The sequence below is a fragment of the Phyllostomus hastatus genome, unplaced genomic scaffold (assembly GCF_019186645.2).
Source record: "Phyllostomus hastatus isolate PE091 unplaced genomic scaffold, TTU_PhHast_1.1 phas_contig_150, whole genome shotgun sequence".
Taxonomy (NCBI): domain Eukaryota; kingdom Metazoa; phylum Chordata; class Mammalia; order Chiroptera; family Phyllostomidae; genus Phyllostomus; species Phyllostomus hastatus.
In genome coordinates, this window is record NW_025333611.1 from 32,751,219 (window position 1) to 32,772,969 (window position 21,751).

Consider the following 21,751-nt stretch of genomic DNA (forward strand, 5'->3'; position numbering starts at 1 on the left):
AGTTGGAGGCTGGAAAAAGGCTACTTGAGGTAAATGTTCCGATTTGGGTTAATAGGATGTCTTCCAGCTTCCTGGAGTCAAGGAGCACTGCTGGTACAGATTAGCCTGTATGTAGCAGGGTTCCCCTAATTGGATCTGAGGACTTGTTTTTGTGTTTTTAATCCTCTCAGCTTTGAATGTGTTGGCTAGAGACTCAGTTACTACTTAATTTGTGGTTTTGGAGGAAATATAATTAGTTGTTAATTTTTCAATTAGAAAAGACAACCCTAGTGGTATGTCATCTTTTTATAATCAGTGATCCCATATGGGGAAAACTATTCATAGTACTAGTACTTGCATGTAAAACAGTTTTAACCTTTAACATTAAAACGTGTGGCAAAACCCCAGAAAGCATCCATTATGAATGCAACATAATTTAAATAAAATGTAAGTTACATAGTAGGTAGTCAACGGTTTGCTTTTGTGTACTGAAATGTGTCTCTTCATTTAATATTAAAGGAGTTAAATGTATGTATGGTGGTTTAGCTGGAAAAGACTTGCAGCCTAGCTCACTGGAGACTGCTGACTTAATAATTAGTGTTCTGATGGACTTTTGTCTCTTCTGATGTCAATGGAGGGGTGGCTGGAGCCCGTGTCTCAGTTCTTACATGGTGTGCTCCGGCATCCAGACTGTGCTGCTGTTGTTTTCACCCTCTCCCCTACAGTAGAAAGATGTTTTCTTGATGGCCTGAGATGGCTCGCAAATTTTTTATTTTTTTTCCTTTCCTCTGTTTCCTTTTTTCTTCCTTTACCAGTTAGCGTCACCTCTATTCACATGTAGCCCTATTGTTGTGTTCTCTTTGTATTTACTCTGAGCTGTTTTGGCTCCGATTATTGACAGCAGTTTGCCTATACTTCACCTTTTATTTGCCCCAAATCTATCTTATTTAATAAAGTCCCATTTGCTGTATCACATGAATCCCCATTTGTTGGCTGTACTGGAGATAGCAGACTACAGCCTGTGTGTGGGTGAAATGCAGCTCACAACCTGTTTGTGCAGTGTGTGAGTTAAAAATGAATTTTACATTTTTAAAGGATTGTTAAAAAATGTATACACAGAGACTGGACTTAACCAAAAGCCTAAAATGTTAACTCTCTGGCCTTTTACACAGAAAGTTTGCCAACCCTTGTGACTACTTCTGAATTCCTGATTCCTTTTACTCTCAGGGAATAAGCTTGTTTTGATTTATCCTAGTTTTAGTGGTGAAGGTAGCAGAATTTCATTGTGGCTGGAGTGTCTCATCTCCTAATTCTTGCTGTAATGGTCAGCTCTGACCAAAAGCTTAACCACCTCAAGTATACCCAAGTATAGCAATATTATGACAAACACAAATCTTTACTGAAAGTCTAAGATTATTAGCAAATGCTGTGTTTAATTTGGAAGTGAAATAACAGGTTCTAGGAAACAAGAGCCTATTATTATTACTATTATTATTATTAGCTCTTGATCCATATAATGCCCCCAAATTGTTAGAATCACAGGACTGAAGAACCTCACTACCCATATGTAAAGGATACTGGGTCCTTTCTGAATAGCTGAGATTGAGTGGACAAACAATGCAGTAGTTCAAAGTTTTGTTCTCTTTCTGACTTTCTATAGATTATGGCCCTGGTTTTTAAACAAATAGGTCCTGATAATCTTAAACTCTTCATGTTTAATATAGATCTGACAGCTTATCCAAGAGTAAATAGGCCATTTGTGGACATTGTGTACCCAACTAAATTGTAGGCATGCATAGTATTAAGAGACCCTTCAGGCTGTCGGGTGCACTCTTTTCCTTCTCTTTTCTGTCTCCCTTGCTATATGCTGTTCCTTTACTATGTCTACCAAGAGTTTCTCACATTCTCATCTTATCCAGGCAAAGTGAGTGGCCCTTTCCCATAAAAGGCAAACCTGTCTTCAAAGATGCACCCACCCCTGCCTATCCGCTCACTTCCCAACTTTTCTAAACTAACACTGTGGCACGTCTGCCTCTGTCTTAGTGCCCACTGGCCTGGATAACTCAGAAATAGTAGCTACCTGCAGTGTGGTGCTGTGGGTGACGAAGGCTCCTTTGTGACAGTCCTTCCACTTTAGAGCTTTTCATTGACTTATGTCACTTGTGATCAAAAAATAAACCAAACCCCTTATTACTTTCTCTCTGACATTGTTGTGGACTAAGGATGAGGCCCCTCAAATAGATTCTAATAATTTTTAAATTATAAAAGTAAGTTACCTCTTTTGAAGTGGTTATCCAGACATTTCCTTGTATTTCGTTTTATGGCACTTAACAGATCTGCTTTACTAGTTGAAGGTAAGAACCTCAACCAACAAAAAGATTACTGCTTGCTTTATTGCAACACTCGCTTCATTGTGGTGCTCTGGAACCGAACCTGAAGTATCCCAGAGTATGCCCATATTTTTTTTACATTTACATTATTTATTGTAATAATGCCCATATTTCATTAGCTTGCCTTCATAAATCTACCTTTAACAACATGCAAGATAGGTATTACTTTATAATTTTTATATTTTTTCAAAGTTTCACAAAGGCATCCCTTTAAGTTACAGATGCCTGAGTGATACAACTGTGATTTGTTGATTCTAGCTGCTAGGACTAAATCTGAATTATAACTTAGTGGACTCCTGGGACTGCAGCCCTGTAACCTGATGTCATGGCAGTGCTGAGCTTAGCTTGGAACTAGCTGGAGGGGGAGAGTAATGGTGAGCCACTATGGGCACGTGACTCAGGGCAGGCAAATATTCCAAACAGCATGGTCTCTTAATTTACCTAAAAATTGGCCAATATTGTAATTTGTTTTCTGATCCACTGGTAAATTAAGAAGAAATTGTAGGTAGGTTGTCTAGGCTCTTAATAGCAGTTTGAGGAGACATAGGAAGGGGCATTCCCCCAGGAGAGAACTAAGAACGGCACATTTCTTGCTCTGAATGCCCTTTGTCCTATCCACGGCCATCAGAATCTCACTCATCTTTCAAAACTTAACTTTTGCTTGCCACCACTTCCATTCGAAGATCTGAGTTTTCTCTTTCTAAATCTCTGTATATTCAAGCAGGGAGGAATCAAATGTTTTCTGTACAAATTTGCCTGAGCTTTAAAAAGATGATAATCTTCAGTGATCTGGATTTGTGTGAAAACTGATTTCCAGCTAGGAAAGAAGAGAATAAAAGACAATAATGTAAGTAAAGGGAAAGTGTATGAAATGGCTGACTACCTAAAGTGTAGCTCCTGGCTTATCCTTCGTAGGAAGTATAAGACATGGTTGCCCTCTTGGCATCTTTTGGAATAGTTAAGGAGGCAAAGCTGGGAAAGGATGAATAACTTCAATAAAAATGTTCCTGGACAGAACAAGATTGATGAGCAAATTGGGGGTTACAGGGCTGGAAGGGTCTAGAAAATGTTCTATGAGGAAAAACTTGTTTCAAAAGTGGAGCTGGATTTCATTGGGAATGAAGGAATGCCAAGGTGAGGGGCAAAGCAGTTCAGTCTGAAACTGGCAGCAGAAGGTTGGGTGTTGGTGAGGCTGCTGGCAAATATAGGCTGGAAAGTGATAGTAAGGCCAGATTGGTGAGTTTTCATGACCCTTCCTCGAGTATCAGATTCATGCTAGGCATTGCTATTTTTGAGTCTCAGAACTACAAGTACTTTTTTAAATTACTAAAGTAATCTGAATATTGGGGATTTTACAACTAGAGTCCTTGTTTACTGTTGTTAAAAATCACTATCTTAAAAAATGAGTAAGAATTCAATGTGCATATCAAGACAAAGGATGGTGTAAGTAGTAGTTTAGAACATATACTTTGACCCAAGTTTGAGCCATTTGGACACCTAAGCAGGATTTGGACACTTGGTCCTTCCACTTGAGTTGTCCTGTTGGGTTGTCAGTAGTTATGAGCATTGTTGGTGGCATAAAGGTATTGAAGGTGCCTTTGTTTGACAGATTTCCAATATGAGACTTCGTTTGTATGATTAACTCACTCAAAATTCTGTCTTGCAGAATTTTGCACTGTTGGATACAACTGGTCTGTTTGGCAATACTGAAAGGCATTTTGTGGGAGAAACAGTTGCTCACATCATCATCTGCTTCCTCTTCTCTAGTTCTCATGACCTTCTGATACCACTGAACTTTAACATTTTCAGGAAGTATTTATCAAACACCTAACCTGCTATATGCCAGCCTCTTCTTTCACTCTAAGATCAGCCTATTCCATAAAAGGGCTCTCACTCTCAAATGTCTCCCACCTGTACGGGGCAAATTCATGTGTCCTTTCAGTGTTGAGTGTGCCATTTCACAGCCTCAGCCTTCCTTTTTTTTGGCTTCAGATGGTTTGCAGAGATTTGTCTCAATTCCAGGTGGGGTGGGAATAGAGCTACAATCTCAGAAATCTACAGGGTCTGGCACAAATAACGCCCCCCCCCCCCTTTTTTTGGTTACAAAATCATAAGCATGTCATTCTGTAACATAGTTAAGTCCCATACTTAACTTCAAAATCTCCCCTGACCTAAGCTTGGTTTTTATTCTAGGAAACTATGGGAACATCCCCATATGTTGTTTTTAAACTGTGGTTTGAGTACATGAAGTTAGGACTCCTCTCAGACCAATGTGGCCACTGTGGACAAGACCAGTGGTGTCCAGCAGCCTGAAGTAGTCCCATGGTGAAACAGAATCCCTAAGTGATGAAGAGAGTAGACCCACCTAAGAACCAGAGTCTTCTTGCATGGGAAGGACTCAGGTGAACTAACAGTTCTGAAGAGACCTGAGAAGGTCATGCTAAAGCCATTGACCTATTCTATGCTCATTCCAATGGCTTTTTGAGGTTCAACCTCAAAAGCCATTTCAGTGTTTTTATGTTATGAATTACTCTTCGGTCTCAAACATTCAACTTTGGTGTATAGGCCTGGCAAGTTCCTTATGTGATGTTTTTCTAGAAACACACAAGAACACCTTCATATTGGAAGACTTGGTAAGTCCCTGCTACTTTGCCAGGCTGAGCCGTCACAATATCCTGAGCACAGTGGGAGCAGCTGCAGGAAGAGAGGGCTCAAGATCTAGAGTTTAAGCAAACCTGCCAGTTGTGTGGGAATGTGTAAGGGAGGTTGGGGTATCTTGTCACGTCTCAGAAAATAGGGTTGGCTCTTGGCAGTCAGCCGGGACTGGTGTGGTATTCAGTTGAATTGGGGGCTGCACACTCAAGCCACCGAGACCTCATAGGAATGCACTGGTGTGACCTGGGAGGGTTTGAGTTTCTTCTTGGATGTCATTTTTTTTAAGGCTGGATTTTAACAATGTTGCCAAAGCCCCTCTCTTCTACCCTCACTTAACACAAAGAGTACATTGTTCATGTACCCAGTGTACTCTAAATAAGACACCTAATCAGATGCAGCAACCCAGTCTTGCATAAGCCTTGGTTAGAATGTAGTTTTTTGAAACATCTAGGCCAGTAGCCAGAGTGGAATTCTTTAAATGGGACAGATGTCAAGAGAATGGCTGGTCTCTAGTACCCTTCCAGAAAAAAAGTCTAGGATTACAACTTCCAATGGCCTACTTTAAATAGACACTCCTCTGCAAGATGACTTTATTTATAAATATTTTTAAACATAAAAAATATAAGTCAGTGAAAATTAACAATGCACGATGGCGGCCCAGTGGCTGCTTGTTGCACACAGTTCTCAAGTGCATCTAGTGGCTAGTGGGCCTGTTGAGGTGGCCCTGTGGCACCTTCTACATTCATGATGGGCCTCAGCAGTGGGTTCTAATGCAGTGGAAAGTAGGTTGGAGGTTTATCGAATTCAGAGGTTTTATATAAAAATACGAATATACTCGAATCACTTTAATAGTCTCTGGGAGGAAAGGGTTCTAACTAAATACCTTTTTGGATTTTGTACCAGTATACAAAAAGACTTGCTTACTTTCCTAATAGGATATGCACTTACGGAATGGGTCATCTAATCTCAACCCTCAGACAAAACGGAGCCAAGTGGTTGGTTAGGTGCAACCGTTTCTGGTTGGATTGTCTTAGGGTCTGTGGGTAGCAGTTTCCAACCCATTCTAATGGGAGGGAGAGGCTGGTCTGTGCCTATATCAGTTGTTAGGATTGGTGGGTAAGGGCAAGGCTTGGAGTGGGAGCTTATGCCTAGCGTGAGCTCAGCAGGGCCCAAGCCCTATAAGGGGAGGTGAGAGTCGTCCCTGGCTTCTGCAGGTTGAAAGTCTTAACATGTACCATAGCAGCGTATCAACCTCAAGTTTCATGGCTGTGATGAAAAGGATATCATGCTGTTCCTGAAACAGCTTTTCTCAGGGTCAAGCCTCGAGGAGGGGAGGAAAAAAAAAACAGTAAAAAGTATCTTTATTCTCATGTTTAAAAAGTTTTTCTATGATGATGCTTTAACAATACAAAAATATTTTTAATACTACAATGGCCTTTTTTTCTTAAGACTTCCTGCAACACTACAGTAGAATATATGATCTTTGGAATCAGAGAAGCCAGTGGCTAAAGTAGGAACTAAAGGCTTTTGTTGAGGGAGGTGTGTGTGGGTACAGGGACAGCCCTTTTTCTTTGGATTCAGGCTATGTACAGTGAGGAGGCACCAAAAACCCAAGTTAAATTAAAAAGGTGGGTTTTTTTTTTGTTTTTTTTTGTTTTTAAGGCTCAGGATTGAAGCTTGGCTCAGAATTGGGTTAATTAGGCTGTGGTGAGAGCCTAGTCTACCACTGGAGGTTTTCTGGGCTCCTTGCTTTGGCTGCAATGGTCCTCCTTCCTGGTGCCCCATCGGGAAACTGAAGCTGGCCTGGTTTCGTTTGGCTTCTCACCGCTGCCCAGAAGCTGGCTAGACTGAGGTGGATAAGCTAGAAATGGATCTGTGAAAAAGCCTCTCAGAATGGGGAGGGATGCAAACCAGATTTTGGGCCATGACTTCTTTGAACTGTTGACTACAGTCACTAGTGACAGGTCTGGGGCTTTGCTATCGGGGCTTCTTAGGTGATTGAGTTTCTCAGGAATCATTTCCAAGTAATTTGAACTAGAGAGCCAGATAATCCCCACCACCCACACACCTGATTAAGGTAGTATCAGGTTTTTCTGTTGCCTAGGGTGATAGGCCTAAACTTAACCTATTCCATCCCATTTACTGAACTTCCTGAGAATGTGGCAGGATTTCTCCAGTCCAGCATTCAAATGGCAGCTAGTTTTCTGTAAAACATGGCTTTTCTAGGCCCTTAAGAGAAAGCATGGTCATCTTGAGCTTTGTGGTTGTGCCAGGCTCACGTTTGGTAAACCAGCTCATCCTTGGTCCATGAAGTGCCCGGCATGGGGAGGGAGTAGGGAGGTGGGCTAGAGAGGCAGGGTAGGGAAAGCGGCTGGGGCATCTGGCTAGCAAGATGGATGGAAAAAGAACAGATGCAAGCTGCCACAAGGCACAGGAAATGCCCTTAATCAAATGATAACACAGATGTGATGCACCACTCGGAGCAGTTTGAATTGATGGCCCCAGGTTTAGGCAGAAGTTGTGCAGCCTCTGAAATCAGCACCCGGACCCTCAGGAATTAACAGGGCCCCTGGCTGGTTTCCACATGCTTTGGGGCTCTGTTGCTGCTTCTCAAAGACTGGGTCCCTGGAGACCAGGTGTCCTGTGCATGCTAGGCTGCCTGTCTCCAAAATTCCTGTTGCTGTCCCTGTGTACTCTGCAGGGCACTGCTGGGGGCCTGTGGGGGTCCACGGGGCTGGGAGGCTGAGAGCCGCCGAGAGACCTGGTGATGCAGGCGCTGGCTCCGCAGGGCTAGCAAGTAGTGCTGTGGGGAAGTGGGGCAGCAGGAGGTATGAGGGTGAATCCTGGGGGGCTGGGGACCCGGAGCAGCCTAGAGTACTGTCATCGGAAGGAACGGGGCTGGGGCAGCGGCCTTCTCCGGGTAAGTACCGAATGCATTTCTTTTTCCTCCTAGGAATAGTGAAGAGAGTTATCTGTAAACAGAGGGTGAATTCATAGTCATACACCACAACCAAAAAATGCTATCCTTGCACAGGCCTAGCTGACCTCTTGTCCCCTCTCCCCAGGACATGGCTGATGTGTTTGTTTATGCCTTCAGAGCTGAATCAGCACTGCTACTCTGCTGGGCTTGGCCAGACCTGGGACAGGTGCAGTTCCCAGCACAGCCACATGGTGGCACAGGGACCTTTTGTAGCTGGGGCCTGTGGGTTGTCTTTGTTTTCCACGGGAGCCATATCTGGTCTGGGCCTTCAAGCCTGTTTCACGTGTTTCTGTGGGGTTCACATCTGCATTAAGGCAAGGGTGCTGCAATGCTTGTCACTTCTTGGGCTGAGCAATCCCAGTGCTCAAAACTAGGCTAGGGGCAGAGAAGGGGAAGAAGAAACAGAGTGATTCTCCTCATCCATTCTAACCATCTTGAGTTCTCTGGGACACAGTCTGCCTCTGAGTAGTGTAGGACGGGTAGAATGAGGGCCTCCTATGAGGATAGGGTTACCTCCCACCATGTACTCATACACACATATACGTATTCCCCGATTCCTTTTTGCACTTCGATAGGGAGCATCGCGGGCAGGCCCGCCTGAGGGGCTGGACAGACATTACTTAGAGTCAGTGAACTAGCTCTAAGTCTGGAGCTAGCCTCAGCCTCAGCTCTACAAGGCCTGGTGTGAACGTGAATTAGGCAACTTTTAGCCACTTGGTAGGTATTCTTTTCACACACACAAGCATTTTTTTCTGTTGTGTGGTGGAACAGAGCTGTTGCTACAAGCCCTGTTTCTCTCTCCCTTCCTCTCCAGCCCTCTGGTCCCAGTAGGTAAAAGATGATGAGTTACTTTGCCACTTGGCATCCAGGTTATTCATGGTATTTTCTACTATAGTCACCTTTTTTCCTTAGCTTTAAGGGCTGAGGCAGGGATCCCAATTCGAAGTGATGGAACTGATTGGCCATATGACTTTCAGGCCTGAGACCAGGGGCTGAGGCCACCTGAATGGTGTTATTTGGCTACTGAGGACCAGCTAGGCCTGGTTAGCACCAAATGATCATTACCTGAGGACTGTAGGCATCAGAACTACCTTCTTGAGCTTCCCTTCCCTTCCCTTCCCGAACATTGTCTCTTCCCCTCCTTCCACTTAGAGCCAAGTGATTTTCCCTACGAACTGTGCTCAGTGTTCACTCCCATTCTTAGGTGGCATGGGCTCCACAATCTGCAGGTATCTTAGGGGGTTGGGGTGTGGGGGTGGGGAAAGGAAGGCTATAGGCCCAGCAGAACATATGCAGAGTCAGGGAAGCAGCTTGAAGCAAAGGGAGGATGGTGGTGGGGACAAACCCACCTGCACGGACCACACCAATCCGTCTGCTGGTTGAGGCCAAAGCGAGCACGGCATTTCTTAGGCGAGCCAGGGTCTGCTCACAGCCATGCCAGAGGGGCAGAGCAGGGCAGAGGGCGAGCAGGCAGGCAGCAGGGCAGAGCAGGGCCCAGAGAGAAGAGGTAACATCAGTGTTAGCCAGTCACAGGTACCCCACAGCTCCAAAAGGCAGAGGGCCTCTCTAAAGCACAGCCAGCCCCAGTGGGAAGCCCTAGGGCCCAGAGCCAAAGTATTAGGAAAGGTGTGCATGGCACCCAGTGGGGCAGAAGAGGCAATGGGAAGAATGGTGGGGAAGAGAGAGGACCCTATCATGCTGGCTCCTCAGGCTTATAGGGCTCCCTGCAGCATAAGAGCTGTGAAAGAACCCAGGGAGGCTCTTGGGGATCCAGATCTAGCCTCCTCTGCTTTAGGTCTGTCTCCACCCCTGAATTCCCTGCCAATTTATTCTCCCCCGCCATTTTTGCCAACGCCCTATCTGCCTAAACCATACCCTCCATGCTGTGGCTTAAACCTACTCTACACACTTTTCTAGATGAAAAGTAGAACCCATTCTTCAACCTCAGAAAAAGGGCTGAAGCCTGCCCTGCCCCACTTGGAGTGTGGGGGAGCAGCACAACTTAGAAAGTCATTCATGAATGTGGATCAGAGTTGGGACAGGAATCCACCCAGATGAAGGACACTTGCAGCAGAGTGTGGGCTCCCTCAGTCCTCTACACAGCATTGCTGTGGGCGGGGGTAAATCGCCAGGCACTAGCCAGCAGGCTGTGTGACCATGGGCGTAGGCATGGGTTCTGGCTCAGTCTCCACGCAGACAGCAGGCTGTCCACCTCAGAACCCTCAGGATGCAGTGTTGGGTTTAGCGTGGATCGTACAATCAGTTCCTCACTCACTTCCCCTGGCAGAGGTGAGTTGTGAGCACGACAGGGCTAGCAAATGTGATGGGCCCGCACACCATGGCTATGTGAACTGGCTTCTACCGGTCCTCCCTAAGACTTAGCATAGCTATTCCTCAAGTAGGGATCTGACTTGTGAGGTGCAGGCCATGTTTCCAGAGAGCCCAGGGCCCAGGCACTGAAGGTTGGTGGCTGAGTACTCTGCCCCTCCCCCTGTGCCAGACTAGTGGTGCTTGTCAAATGGGGACTTGGAGAGGAGCCTCACTACTGCCGAGGGAAGGTCTCACCTGTGTTGGATTCTTGATGCTTTTCCCTGGACCGCCTCTTCTTCTTCCCCTGCAGGAAACAAAGGGAGAGAATCATCAGATCTTAGGAGGTGGACACTAACCCCAGTGAGAGAGTGGCTGGGATAGCTGCAGTCAGCTGCCGAGCCTGGCTGCCATTGGCACACTGGATTCCAGGCACAGAGTCTCTACCTGGGGACCCTAGGATTTCTTGATTGCAGTTCTTCCTAGGTAAACCATGAGACAATTAGGGGCTCTCCTCTCTTTCCCACACCGGTCTCCATTTTGAATGGAACAGGTAACTTCCAGGCCCCTTCCTCCCTTCTGCTTATGAGCCCAAATCAAATATAGGGCAATAGCCCTGCATGGAGTGGGAGTAGATTGTGGGTGGAAAAAAGGACACGGGCCTGCCTTTATCGGCAGCTCCCCTTGCCTGACCCTCTTCTGAGCTAGTTGTGGGAGGCCTTGGACACCTCCAGTCTACCACCTCCCCTCCTCTGTGCCTTCGGGACAGTAGTCCTGCTTTCCTTGCTGAGACTGTGCTGTGGGGGCATGGAATCTGAAAGGTTCCCCGACCCATCCCTACTGTGTGTTGTTGGCCACTCACGTAGTTGTCCCGAGCTGACCAGCCTGGATATAGCTGCATGTGCAACTGCCTCTCCTTGCGGGCCAACTCGTAATACTTGGCCTGCTCTTCTCGTGACAGTGCGTGCCACTGCAGAGGGGAAAGGGGCACAGAGGGAGTGCATCAGGGAGTGAGCAGGCTGCACCAGGGTGAAGGTGGTCAGGGGCCACCCCCGCCAGCCCACCTGCCAGTGGCCTCACCCTGCGGCCCAGGATCTGGTTGATGGCAGCACTCTCCTTGAGTGTGCATTCTGCAATGACCTTGGCTCTCATCTCCTTCATGTACAGCATAAAGGCGTTGAGTGGCTTCTTGATGGTTGGCTTCTTGGTTTCCTTCTCTGCCTTGGATTCTGCTTGTGTCTTCCTGAGGGGTGCATGTCCAGATCACTTGGGAACCCCTGCAATGCCACCTAATGCTACCGCCCTCCTCTACTATATCCAGTGCACGTGATAAGGGCGTGGATACTTTGGCTTTTGTAAACGGAATCTTTTTTTTTTTTTTTTTTAAAGCTGCTCCAAAATTGACTAGCAGAGTTAGTTCCTTACAGGTATATTGCAGCTAAGTAAGAAAAGCATGCATAAAGACTTCTCAGCCACTCTCATCTTGGCTTAAACTAAATCTTTGTTTCCCACTCCACCTACTCCCTCCTTCTGAAGCTCAAAAAAAAAAAAAACAGTGGTCAGTGGCAAAAGCCACAAGACAGTTTGGCTGGAGACCTCTGGTAGTCCCTGGAGCTTCCAGGCAGCAGGCCTTCAGCCTGGTAGAAGAAACATGCATCCTGGCTGACAGACAGATGGGAGTCTGGGGTCTGCTCACCTGCTTCCCTCCCTCCTCCCCACTGTGTGCCTTTTCACTCACAGGCTGCGATCATAGGGCTGCAGTTCCTGCTTCCCTGAGGCGGGCACAATGGCTGGGTGGGGAATGGCTGCTGGGTGACCAGGTACGCCAGAACCTAGCATCAGGGATGGGTGGGTGAACCTAGAAGCAGGAAGAGAGTTAACTCTGAGCCAGGTGTGCACAGGCCAGATCTTAGGACACACAGAGGCCCTGCACAGTAAACAAGGACAGGTGAACAGATGTCCCAGCCCCACTGGCTTGCATATAAACACCAACACATACAAATACCTGCTCCCAACACGTTACACAGACAATACTGCAAAAATCTTCTACATCATTTAGGTGATGACTAAATTAAGGCCTAAAATAGCTTTTGAATCTCATCCCTCGTCACCTCCTGCCTTCTCCAGCTCAGCCTCATGAGCCTGTGACTGCCTTGTGGGCTTCCTCACCCTTCAGATAGGACTCGAGGGCTCTCTCCACACAACCTTTTAACAGGACTTGAGTGCTCTTGGCTACTCTTGCTGAAATTCTCCCACTGCCCAGAGCCCTGCTGACCATTTCTGCTGACATTTTAGCCCCATCTTTTCCCATTTCCCATCATTTCCTGCCCCAGCCATCCCCAGCTACTGCTGTTCCCTCTGTCCCCCTCACTCAGGAGATCTTAACCCTTCAAGAAGCTCTGTGACACAGCAGGTCTGGCTGGGGTCTCCTTGGGGCCCCCCCAACACCCACATAGTGTTCAGTTGCTGATGCCCCTACCCTGTGAGCTGCACAGCGCTGGAGAAGTCTGCTGAATTCCTTCTTCCAAACTTAGCTCACTCCCTCAGTGAAAGATACTAAGTAAAGAAACAAACACTCTACCACCTCCCACTTCATTTTCTGTCCTACGGATACCACTCTGCTCCTTCCTGCTTGAACAGATGTAGGGTCCCTAAGCAGGCCAGAGCTTGGAGACACATGTAGCAATGCTGCCTCAGCTTGGGCGGAGCTCAGGGAATGTCCAGGAAAGTCCGGACCGGCCCTTCCCTCAGCAGGGATGCAGAACAGCGGTGAGTGCATGCACACCTGCACACGGGCTGACTCATGCATGCATGGAGGCAGAAGCACGAGCACCCGTGTGCATGCACTGTCCCTGGCTGCTCTGGGGTGCTGTTGCAGTTTGGCCTGGGCTTATAGGCCTCTTGCAGTCCCACTGGCTTCCTTCTCAGGCACAGGGCAGCGAGACGCTGCAGAATGACAAACAGACGGATGGACAAACGACTAGCACAGGGCAAGCAGTGACCTGGGCATGGCCTTGTGTGGGCACTGAAGCCTGGGCAACAAGAAGCAGGAGCCTGGCTGCAGGGTAGGGGACTCACCTGGGGTAGGGGGCGCCAGGGGCTGCAGTGGGGGCAGGGAAGTGCTGTCTATATCCGCAGGAAGGGGACAGGGGGTAGAGAGGAGGGCTGGGCCTGTGGTTGGGAGAGACAGCTGTTAGCAGTCTTGCTACTGGCCATATGTGGAGAAGGACTTCCCTCCATGCTCCAGCCTGACCCTAGATTGTGAGGCAAATCAGCTTGTGCTTGGACCACTCCAGTGTGTTTTAAGCATCTGCCACCAGAGGGCAACCTGTGCTGCACCTATTTCCCCCTACAGGCTTGTACTGCTGCCTCAGGGGTAGAAATGGCCACATTCTCCCAGGAGCCAGTTCAGTGGGCCCCCAGGTCCCCTCCAGCCTTACCTGCTGAAGTGAAATGTCCCTGTCAGTACAGAGTTGATACCTGTCCTAGGGCCTTTGCCCCCTCTACCGACACCATCAGGCTTGTACTCCCATCCCACTTCGCCTGCTTCAGCCCCTGGCCATCCTAAATGACCCTTTCTCCCCAAAGGCCTTGGGATCCCAAGCCAGATGAAGTGCCCCCTGGGTTCCTACAGTCCCTAGTCAAAGCCCTGCTAACAGTGCCTTGCCACTGGCTTGACTCTTGTCTGGGTGTCACAGACCAAGTTCTGCGAGGGTGGGGGCCTTAGGATCAGCCAGCGTCAGCAGTGCTTCTCTGGTGCCCAGATCCTTGTCTGGCACACTTCAAACCTGGGGGTACTTGTGGGAGTAGCCCTTGTTGGTTTTCAGAGTGGAGCTTTGTCCAAGGAGAATCTAGACATAGAGAGATGCACGGATACAGGGACAGTGGAAAGGGACAGGCAGGCTCTGAGGTTGGGCCTCTGGCCTACCCTGCCCTCTGGGGAAGCCAGACTGTCCCGCTGTGAAGTGGCTGCCCCAGGCCAGAGAGGCTGAGACCTGCGCAAGTCTCACACAGCGGTGCCGACAAAGGGCCAGTTAGCCTGCTAGACCAGCTCCAACTGAAGACAGGCCCTTTGGACCACAGTTGGGCCTGCTGACTTAGGGTCCATCCAAGCCAGCTTTTCATGGCTAGGGGCTTGGGCTCAAGTAGCCACCATAGGGACAAGGAAGGGACCCTGCCCCTCAAGCTGCTCAGCCAAGGAAGTGACCAGTCAGCAGCAGGCATTGAGGCAAGTGGGAAGTATCCTCCTGCCCACTAGGTGGCCAAGAAGCAACAGCCTCACTTATGGCCATTCTTGCTGTTAGCTCCCTGCTCAGGCCTCCCTTTACTTCATCGCTCATATGGCCCCGAGCAGCCCAGTGTTCTCTCATTCAAATCTCAGACACTGAAGCAGAGTTCAAGGGCAACAGGCTGAAACCGCAGCCTAGTCTCCTGTCTTCCTGAAGGGAGTATGTCAGGCCACCAGGGGAATGGCTAGAGCTGCTGGCCAGCCTGGTGCCTATACAGAGATGGCAATGGTGCTCAGCACAGGACGGAGGAGGAAAACAGAAGGGCAGGTATGGGTCCAGTCAGCAGAAGGTGCCCCTTTCCCATTGGGCCCACACTCACCAGCTCACAGTGTGGGGGAGCTGTCCCATGCTGCCTGAGGTCAGAGAGTAGAAGCCAGAGAGGTCAGAGGTCTGCAGAGGCCTGTGAACTGCAGTGGAGAGGGGCCGAGTGAGCTAGCCTGACTCAGAAGCCCCTTTAGCTAGTTCCTGCATCCTAGAGCCTCCTGTGGGGGCCTCTGCAATCCGCCCTCCTCCCCCCCCCCCCCCGCCCCTTGCACGAGTACCAGACATACAGCTTCATTCAGGACTGCCCCAGTGTGGTGGCAGTGCTTTACCTGTAGGCTAGGGAGCCCAGGGCAGAGGAGGTGGGGGATGTGCCTGAGGACACTGGCTGGCCCCTGGCAGAGTTGGAGCCATTCCAGAAATGGACACCAGGCCTCGCCACCACCAGTCTGCAACAGGAGCCTCTCTGCCGGGGCCCCTAGTCTGGGGGAACCTGGCCTATGGAGCCAGAGTTCCAAACCACCCCTCACCCCCCTTTGAGTCAGCAGGTTTCCCACAGTCGACAGTGGCTGATTTCAGAATGACTTTGCCTGAGGCCGAGGTGAATCAGCCATCACAACCACCACTTTCCATTTTCTCACTGGGGGAGGGAAAGCCTGCAAGTTTTATAGTTATCAGCTTCACACAGACGCCTGCTCTCATACTGCATTGGGAGGTTCCCACCTCAACCTGAAGCCTTCGGATTTCCACCAGGCACCATCTCCCCCAGCCCTCTGGTATCCCCAGGCCCCCTGATCCAGCGTTCTGGAACTCTGCAGGAGGTGAGGGGTTCCTGATTTTGCAGAGCCCCATGTTCTCCAGTTGTAAAAAGGGCCATCACCTGTCTCATTGGGCCCCTCCCCATCCCAGGTCTATACCTTGCTTCTGGTTGATGTCAGCCGGTGCAGGCGTGGGGTGTGGGCTGCTGAAGTGTTCGTAGAGAGGGGAGAGCTGGGGGACACCGTGGGTGGGCTGGCTGGTCTTGTTGTGCTGAAAAACAAGGACGGGTGAATGTGGGGAGAGACCTGAGGGAAGCAGGCACGGGCCTTGGGCTCCGTGTGGGCAGAGCCCCGATTAGCTGTGTGTGTGGGCAGCCCAACTGTCAAGTAAAATGGGGGCGGTCAAAACCACAGGCTCACAGGAGGGGCACCACTCAAACCAGGCTGTCCAGTGGTCCAGCCCTTCTGCCCCCAGCCCCAGGCTTGGCCCCAGCAGTCACACCTCCCAAAGAGCCTCAGTCTTTCTGTGCACTCAGTCCCAGGAGGCACACCTCCCCGGCCAGGAGCTTCTTCCTGCCTCTGGGCTTCGGAGGTCTGCCAGTGTCGCAGAGGCCCTCTGACTTGCTCAGAGCCTCTCTAGCCTCATATACATCAGAACAAGGTTGGAGGACCTCACCTACCCTAGGAGCTTGCTTTCCTCCTGCAGCCCCCTGACTAGGGGTCCTGAGTCTGAGCCCCTGTCCCATCTCAGACTTGAAAGAATTTGGGGACACAGGAGAGAGCCCCTCCACTCTCTAACTCGGGAGAGGGGCCAGGTGGGGCCAGGCTCCCTCCAGGGCCAACCCACCCAACCCCACACTTCCTGTTTCCTCAGCACCACAGGACTCTTACTTTTCACACCAGTCACATGGGTGTGTCATGAGGTGACTCAGGCTGAGAAGGGGGCTCCCCATGCAACCCAGGCACGGGGTACTGCTCAGGGCCGAGGCCCAGCTCTGCCTGTTCTCAGGACACATCTGTGCAGCCCTGGAGACGTGTGCAACTGAGGCTCGGCTCCCACTAAGTCCAGGGACACGGGTGCTGCTGGCTGAGCACAGATGAGTGACTTCTCTGGGGCAAACCGGTAACGAGAGGTTGTTGCCTGGGCTCCTTCCCACCCCGTGGGTGCAATTTCCCACTAGTTGGGTTTAGCCAGACTGCGCAACATCTCTGGGCTTCAGTTTTCTGTTCTGTGTAATGGCTGGGGCCCACGGTCCCTTGTCCTCATGTCTGGAGAAAGGTTAGGGAAGCTCATGGTGAGGAGGCCCAGCACAGGGCCCTTGACATTGGCTGTTGGGGGTCCAGGATGAGGCTACAGAGAAGGGAGAGTATGAACTACAGATAGCCAAAGGGTGAAGCTACCAGATGGGCGCAGGCTCCCACAACCTGCCCCAGGGGAGCTTGAGGCTGGGCTACCGACTGTACCCTTCCCCTCAAAGCTTGGGGAAGCAGCCTGACAAACAGGGCTGATCCAGCCTTCCTTTTGTCCTCCGAGAGACAGGGGCTGATGTCCCAGCAGTGGTGGCTCCTCCTCTGCAACTGGAGTGCATGCCGCACCACAGCCCCTCCCTGAGCCTACCTCCCTTCTGGCTAGCGCCTGCCTGGCCTCCTTGGGCAGGTGAACTGACCTTTGCAGCCCCTTGGAGGGTTCTCCACTGTGAACTTGGGGAGTAGCGGGCCAGCCACATGTGTTCTGCAAGAACTTACTGCAGTATCTGAGCATCCACTTCCTCACAAAACGGAGATGCTCAGAATGCTGTGAGGATCAAGCCAGACAACACCCAAGAGCTCAACGACTCAGTGTCAGGTGACGAGGAAGGGGCGTGCAGAAAGCCCTCTGTCCACCCAGAGCCCACACAGGAATGAAGGCAGCGCTCCTTGCCACACTTCCCTTGCCCTCTGCTGCTGGGCCACCCACCCACAGGCCACACACTCAGCCTGACGCTGCCGAGTGGGGGGCTGGCTGAGGCACAGGCACGCCGGGCAGCCCACTGGCAGCACCACCTGGTGCGGGAGGGCGACAATAGGACCATGCTGTCCCCGGGCCTTGGTGCTGTTCCGAGGCCAGGCTTCCTGGGTGTGCTGGGGGAGCCTCGTGCCACTCGCAGGCTTTCTCTTGTTTCCAGCACGGAACTCAGGCACCAGTGTGACGGTGCCGGTGCAGGTGTGGGAATGGAGGGTGGGATGTGGGCACCTCAGGCCTGCAGGTAGCTGGAAAGGAGTGGGCCGGCCAGCCATGGGGTATGTGGACCCTGGGAAATCCTTCACAGGCTGAGTGCCTGCCACATGCCAGGCACTGGGCGGAGCACTTTGCAATCCCAGTCTTGTGTCCCCCACCCCACCCCCGATACCAACTGGCCGTCACGTCCTGCTCCCACCTCATGTCCCACTCCCCTTTACTGTACACCGAGGCCGATCTGTCTGCATTCCCTGCCTCCAGTTCTCGGCTCGCCCTCCCTCCTACCCAGCCAGGCTCCTCCCCATCCCTTCACCAGACTCTTGTCAGGGTCTCCATGACTTCCACGTCGCTGAACTCATTGGTCAGTTCTCAGTCTTCATGTGACCTAACCTCTCGGCAGCAGTGGACATGACTGATTTCTCCCTCCTCCTCAAAATGGTTTCTTTGCTAGGCTTCCAGAACACCACACTCGCCGATGTTCCTCTGTCCTCACAGGCTACTCCTCCTCTCCCTCGCTTCGGTCTCTTCGGTCCCCCGTGCCCTGGCTGGAACCTGGCCCCCCCAGCTCTCTGTCTCCCTCACTCTCAGGGTGTCCCCCCGACCCCGGGCCTTCACCCGATGGCTCCACGCACGTGTCTCCAGTGCCCACCTCTCCTAGGAACGCCCCCTCCAGAGGCTTCCTCGTGAACGCTAGTCAGAGGTCTAAAATGCTACCCCGACTCAGCACGCCAAGGCAAAACCTTTGACCTCGGCCCAAACGCTCCTCTCCATCTTCCTCAACAAACAGCAGCTCCCTCCTCCTGGCTGCTCAGACCAAACACCTTGGAGTCATCCTTGACTCTTCTTTTTTCCTCACACCCCACACACATCTTCGCCGTCAGCAAGCCCTAGTGGCTCTACTTTCATAATATACCTCGAGTCCAGCCACTTCCTTCTCCCTCCTGGCCCCCCACCCGGTCGAAGCCACAGCTACGTTTCTCCTGGATGACTGCAGCCGCCTCCTGCCCCCAGCCAGTCCCTCAAGGCAGGTCCCCGCACTCCCCTGCCTCCAGCCTCCAACGGCCTCACCTGGGCCTCCAAAGCTCCACAGGCCCCGGCCCCCACTCCCTCAACCTCTCCTCCTGCTCACTGTGCCCAGGACTCCCCATGCTCTGCTGTCTCCAGCCTCCCTCTGCAGTTACTCCAGTGGTGATTTTAAGCGGGCCATGATGAGGAGCTGGGAAGCCCAGCTCTAGGCTCACTGACCTTTCCACTATGGGCCCCTGGGCCAGTCTGCCCCTCTTTAAATGAGGATGAGTATGCCATCCCTGGCTACCTCACTGATCACAGATGCAATAATCCTGCTTTATCTCCTAGAATTTGGGGGAATAGGAGCTGAGGGCCCATGCAGGTGGGAAGCTTCCTGGAAGCCTCTGGAGACTTTTTATCGATAGGTTCCTAAGACAGCATCAGCCATGAGCAGGCTTCATGGCAGCCAGGGTGACTGAGCCTCAGGGTCCACTGCCTCAGGAACCTGGGACTGAGGGCCCTCACTGCCTGAGGGCCACACACCTGCAGTCCTGGCCTACTAGGTGGCAGGAACACCCTCCACAGGTCTGTCTGAACCACAGGGGACTGTTGAGTCTCAGCTCTTGCTTCGGAGAAGACCCTGGCACTCAGCCCAGCTCTGGCACTGTGGCCCTCGGGGCCGTATGCCTGGCTGCCAGGTGGGCGCCTCTGGCCCCGGGAAACCTCAGCAGCAAAGCCTGGGGTCCACGGTGCCAGCTGCAGGAAGACAGTCCCAGAGCCCCACTCTGCCTGGAGCAGGGCCAGGGGCGGGTGTTGGCTCCTCAGTGGTTTCTCAGCAGGACCTCCCCTCCCCCAGGAGGGCTAGAGCTGACCCTCCTTGGCCAGGCTGGTTAAGCTCCAGGTTGCAGCACAGCTCAGGCCAGGCCTGGGAAACCGCAGGATTCAGCTCGGCCTACAGCCTCCGGCCCAGCAGGTATGTGGGTGACGGCCAGTGGGGTGGGGCGTGAGGCGTTGCCTGGTGGACAAAGGGTTCACCCTGTCTACCAGCCTTCCCTGGGAACTGGGGAAAAGCCTCATTAAACAGGAGTCTGCAGCCAAAGCACAGGAGAGGTGCCAGGTGGGCAGGGGGGAGCAGAGAGCCTGCTGGCAGCTGGAGGCCCTGAGGTGGCCAGGGCTGCAGGGCAGGGCGGGGCACTGAGGACCTGGCCAGTCTTTCCCACATCCATGCCGGCTGCCCTTCAGCCTCACTCTCCAGCCCCCTCCGTGCCTGGCGGTGGTAGCCAGGGGGAACTAGCTGGCACAGGGCCCAGTGCCCCACACCCCCGTCCGCCAGTGGAACGTCCCGCTCCACAGCCTCAGCACAAGGCTGTCCCAGGGCCAGGCTGCCCAGACAACAGGGTGGGGTTGTCTGAGGCTTGTGTGTGCATGGGGGGCCCAGTGATGGCAGCGCCCCTCCTGTCCTTCCCCCGATGGTAACTGCCCAGCCTCCAAGGGCAGGAGGCCTGGGTCTAGTCTTCCCACCAGGCCCTGAGCATCTTTCTTTCTTTCTTTTTTAAAAATTTTATTTATTTTTAGAGAGAGGGGAAGGGAGGAAAAAAGAAAAGGAGCGAAACATCAATGTGTGGTTGCCTCTCATGTGCCCCCTACTGGGGACCTGGCCCACAACCCAGGCACGTGCCCTGACTGGGAATTGAACAAGCAACCCCCCATTTGCAGGCTGGTCCCAACCCACTGAGCCACCCTAGCCAGGGCTCAACCCCACCTTTCTTACCTCTGAAGGCAGAGTGTCGAGCAGAGCTGGATACTCATTAAGTGCTCACAGCACAGTGAGGCATGTAAATGGATGAAAGACTCAAAGCAGTCCGTACACATTGACCAGGACCCCTGCTCTTTGCCTTTGCCTGCAGGGTCTCCAGAACCTCTGCCCCCTCCCCACCCCACACTCCAGGATGGGTCCAGGACTCAGGGTCTGGGGCCAGGGGCCAGGAGCTGCTACATGGCTCTTACTGCTCTTCCCATGCCACACTCAAAATCTATTGTCCCAGAGGTGCTCCTTGTCCTTTTGGGATATTCCCATTGGCCCACGGCTGGAAACTCCTCACTGCGGTGCCCTAGCATGCCTCCTCCACTGCAGGCTGCAGCCAGGCAGTGGCCCAAGGGCAGGGCCGGGCAGGCGGGGGGACTCCTGAGGCAGGTCTGCTCTGCCCTGAGGTTGAGCTTGGGCCTGGCTGGGCTGCCCCCCTTCCCCTCCTCAGAGCCCCCCCACAACTTCCTGCAGGCTCAGGTGAAAAATAAACACCGTCGGCATTTTCCCTGCAGACCGGCATTTTCCCTGCAGACCGCAGCGGTCTGCTCACTGCGCCCTAAGAGCCCTTGCCACCGCCGGCGGAGAAACTCCCTCGCCTCTGACGGTTGACTCTGAAAACCCCCAAGCGCCTGAGCCCCACGACACTTTCCCAGAGAAGAAAGTTGCCGCTTCCTCTGGCCTCAAGACTAGGGTTGTGGGAGCATGTGGGGCCTGACCAGGCCCTCCCAAAACCTCCCTGGGGCAGGGGGCTGTGCCCGGAGAGGCACCCACCCCTAGTTCCCCCCAACACACACCCACCAGGATTCTCAGTTGGTTGCTACTGGCAGACACATTCAGTCAGTATGCATTTCCTGACTGAGCTCCTGTTATGTGCCTGGCTGAGGGAACAGCGTCTGTTAATGACAGCACATTGTGCTAGGCACAGCTCTGGGCACCTTACAGAGTTCAACTCACACTCCTAAAACAAACCTGTGACATGGGAACAACTACTATGCCCATTTGATAGATGAGGAAGGCCAGGCACAGAGAGGATCTATAGGTCAAGGTCACACAGCTAGTCAGAGGCAGAGCTGGGATTCCACCCCTGCTGCAAAGGCTC

The 21,751-nt window shown here is 51.7% G+C and overlaps 1 protein-coding gene across 5 annotated transcripts in view; it reads right to left on the minus strand.

Annotated features, from left to right (window-relative positions):
• Positions 1 to 2,272: 2,272 nt before the first annotated feature.
• TCF7 (transcription factor 7) overlaps positions 2,273 to 21,751 on the minus strand; it is a 36,269-nt gene continuing 16,790 nt past the window's right edge. Inside the window, exons 4-11 of one of the 5 annotated variants that reach the window (XM_045828046.1) lie at positions 15,779 to 15,890; positions 14,920 to 15,007; positions 13,390 to 13,482; positions 12,050 to 12,169; positions 11,392 to 11,554; positions 11,174 to 11,281; positions 10,570 to 10,618; positions 2,273 to 3,186 (exon numbers count right to left, since the gene is read on the minus strand). In XM_045828046.1, the coding sequence (XP_045684002.1) occupies positions 3,101 to 3,186; positions 10,570 to 10,618; positions 11,174 to 11,281; positions 11,392 to 11,554; positions 12,050 to 12,169; positions 13,390 to 13,482; positions 14,920 to 15,007; positions 15,779 to 15,890 (819 nt within the window). In that variant the 3' untranslated portion in view covers positions 2,273 to 3,100. Of the gene's footprint in view, positions 3,187 to 5,576; positions 7,997 to 8,234; positions 8,380 to 9,353; positions 9,427 to 10,569; positions 10,619 to 11,173; positions 11,282 to 11,391; positions 11,555 to 12,049; positions 12,170 to 13,389; positions 13,483 to 14,919; positions 15,008 to 15,778; positions 15,891 to 21,751 lie in introns of those variants that run through there. The other 4 variants (XM_045828053.1, XM_045828062.1, XM_045828071.1 and 1 more) reach the window with 4 other exon arrangements.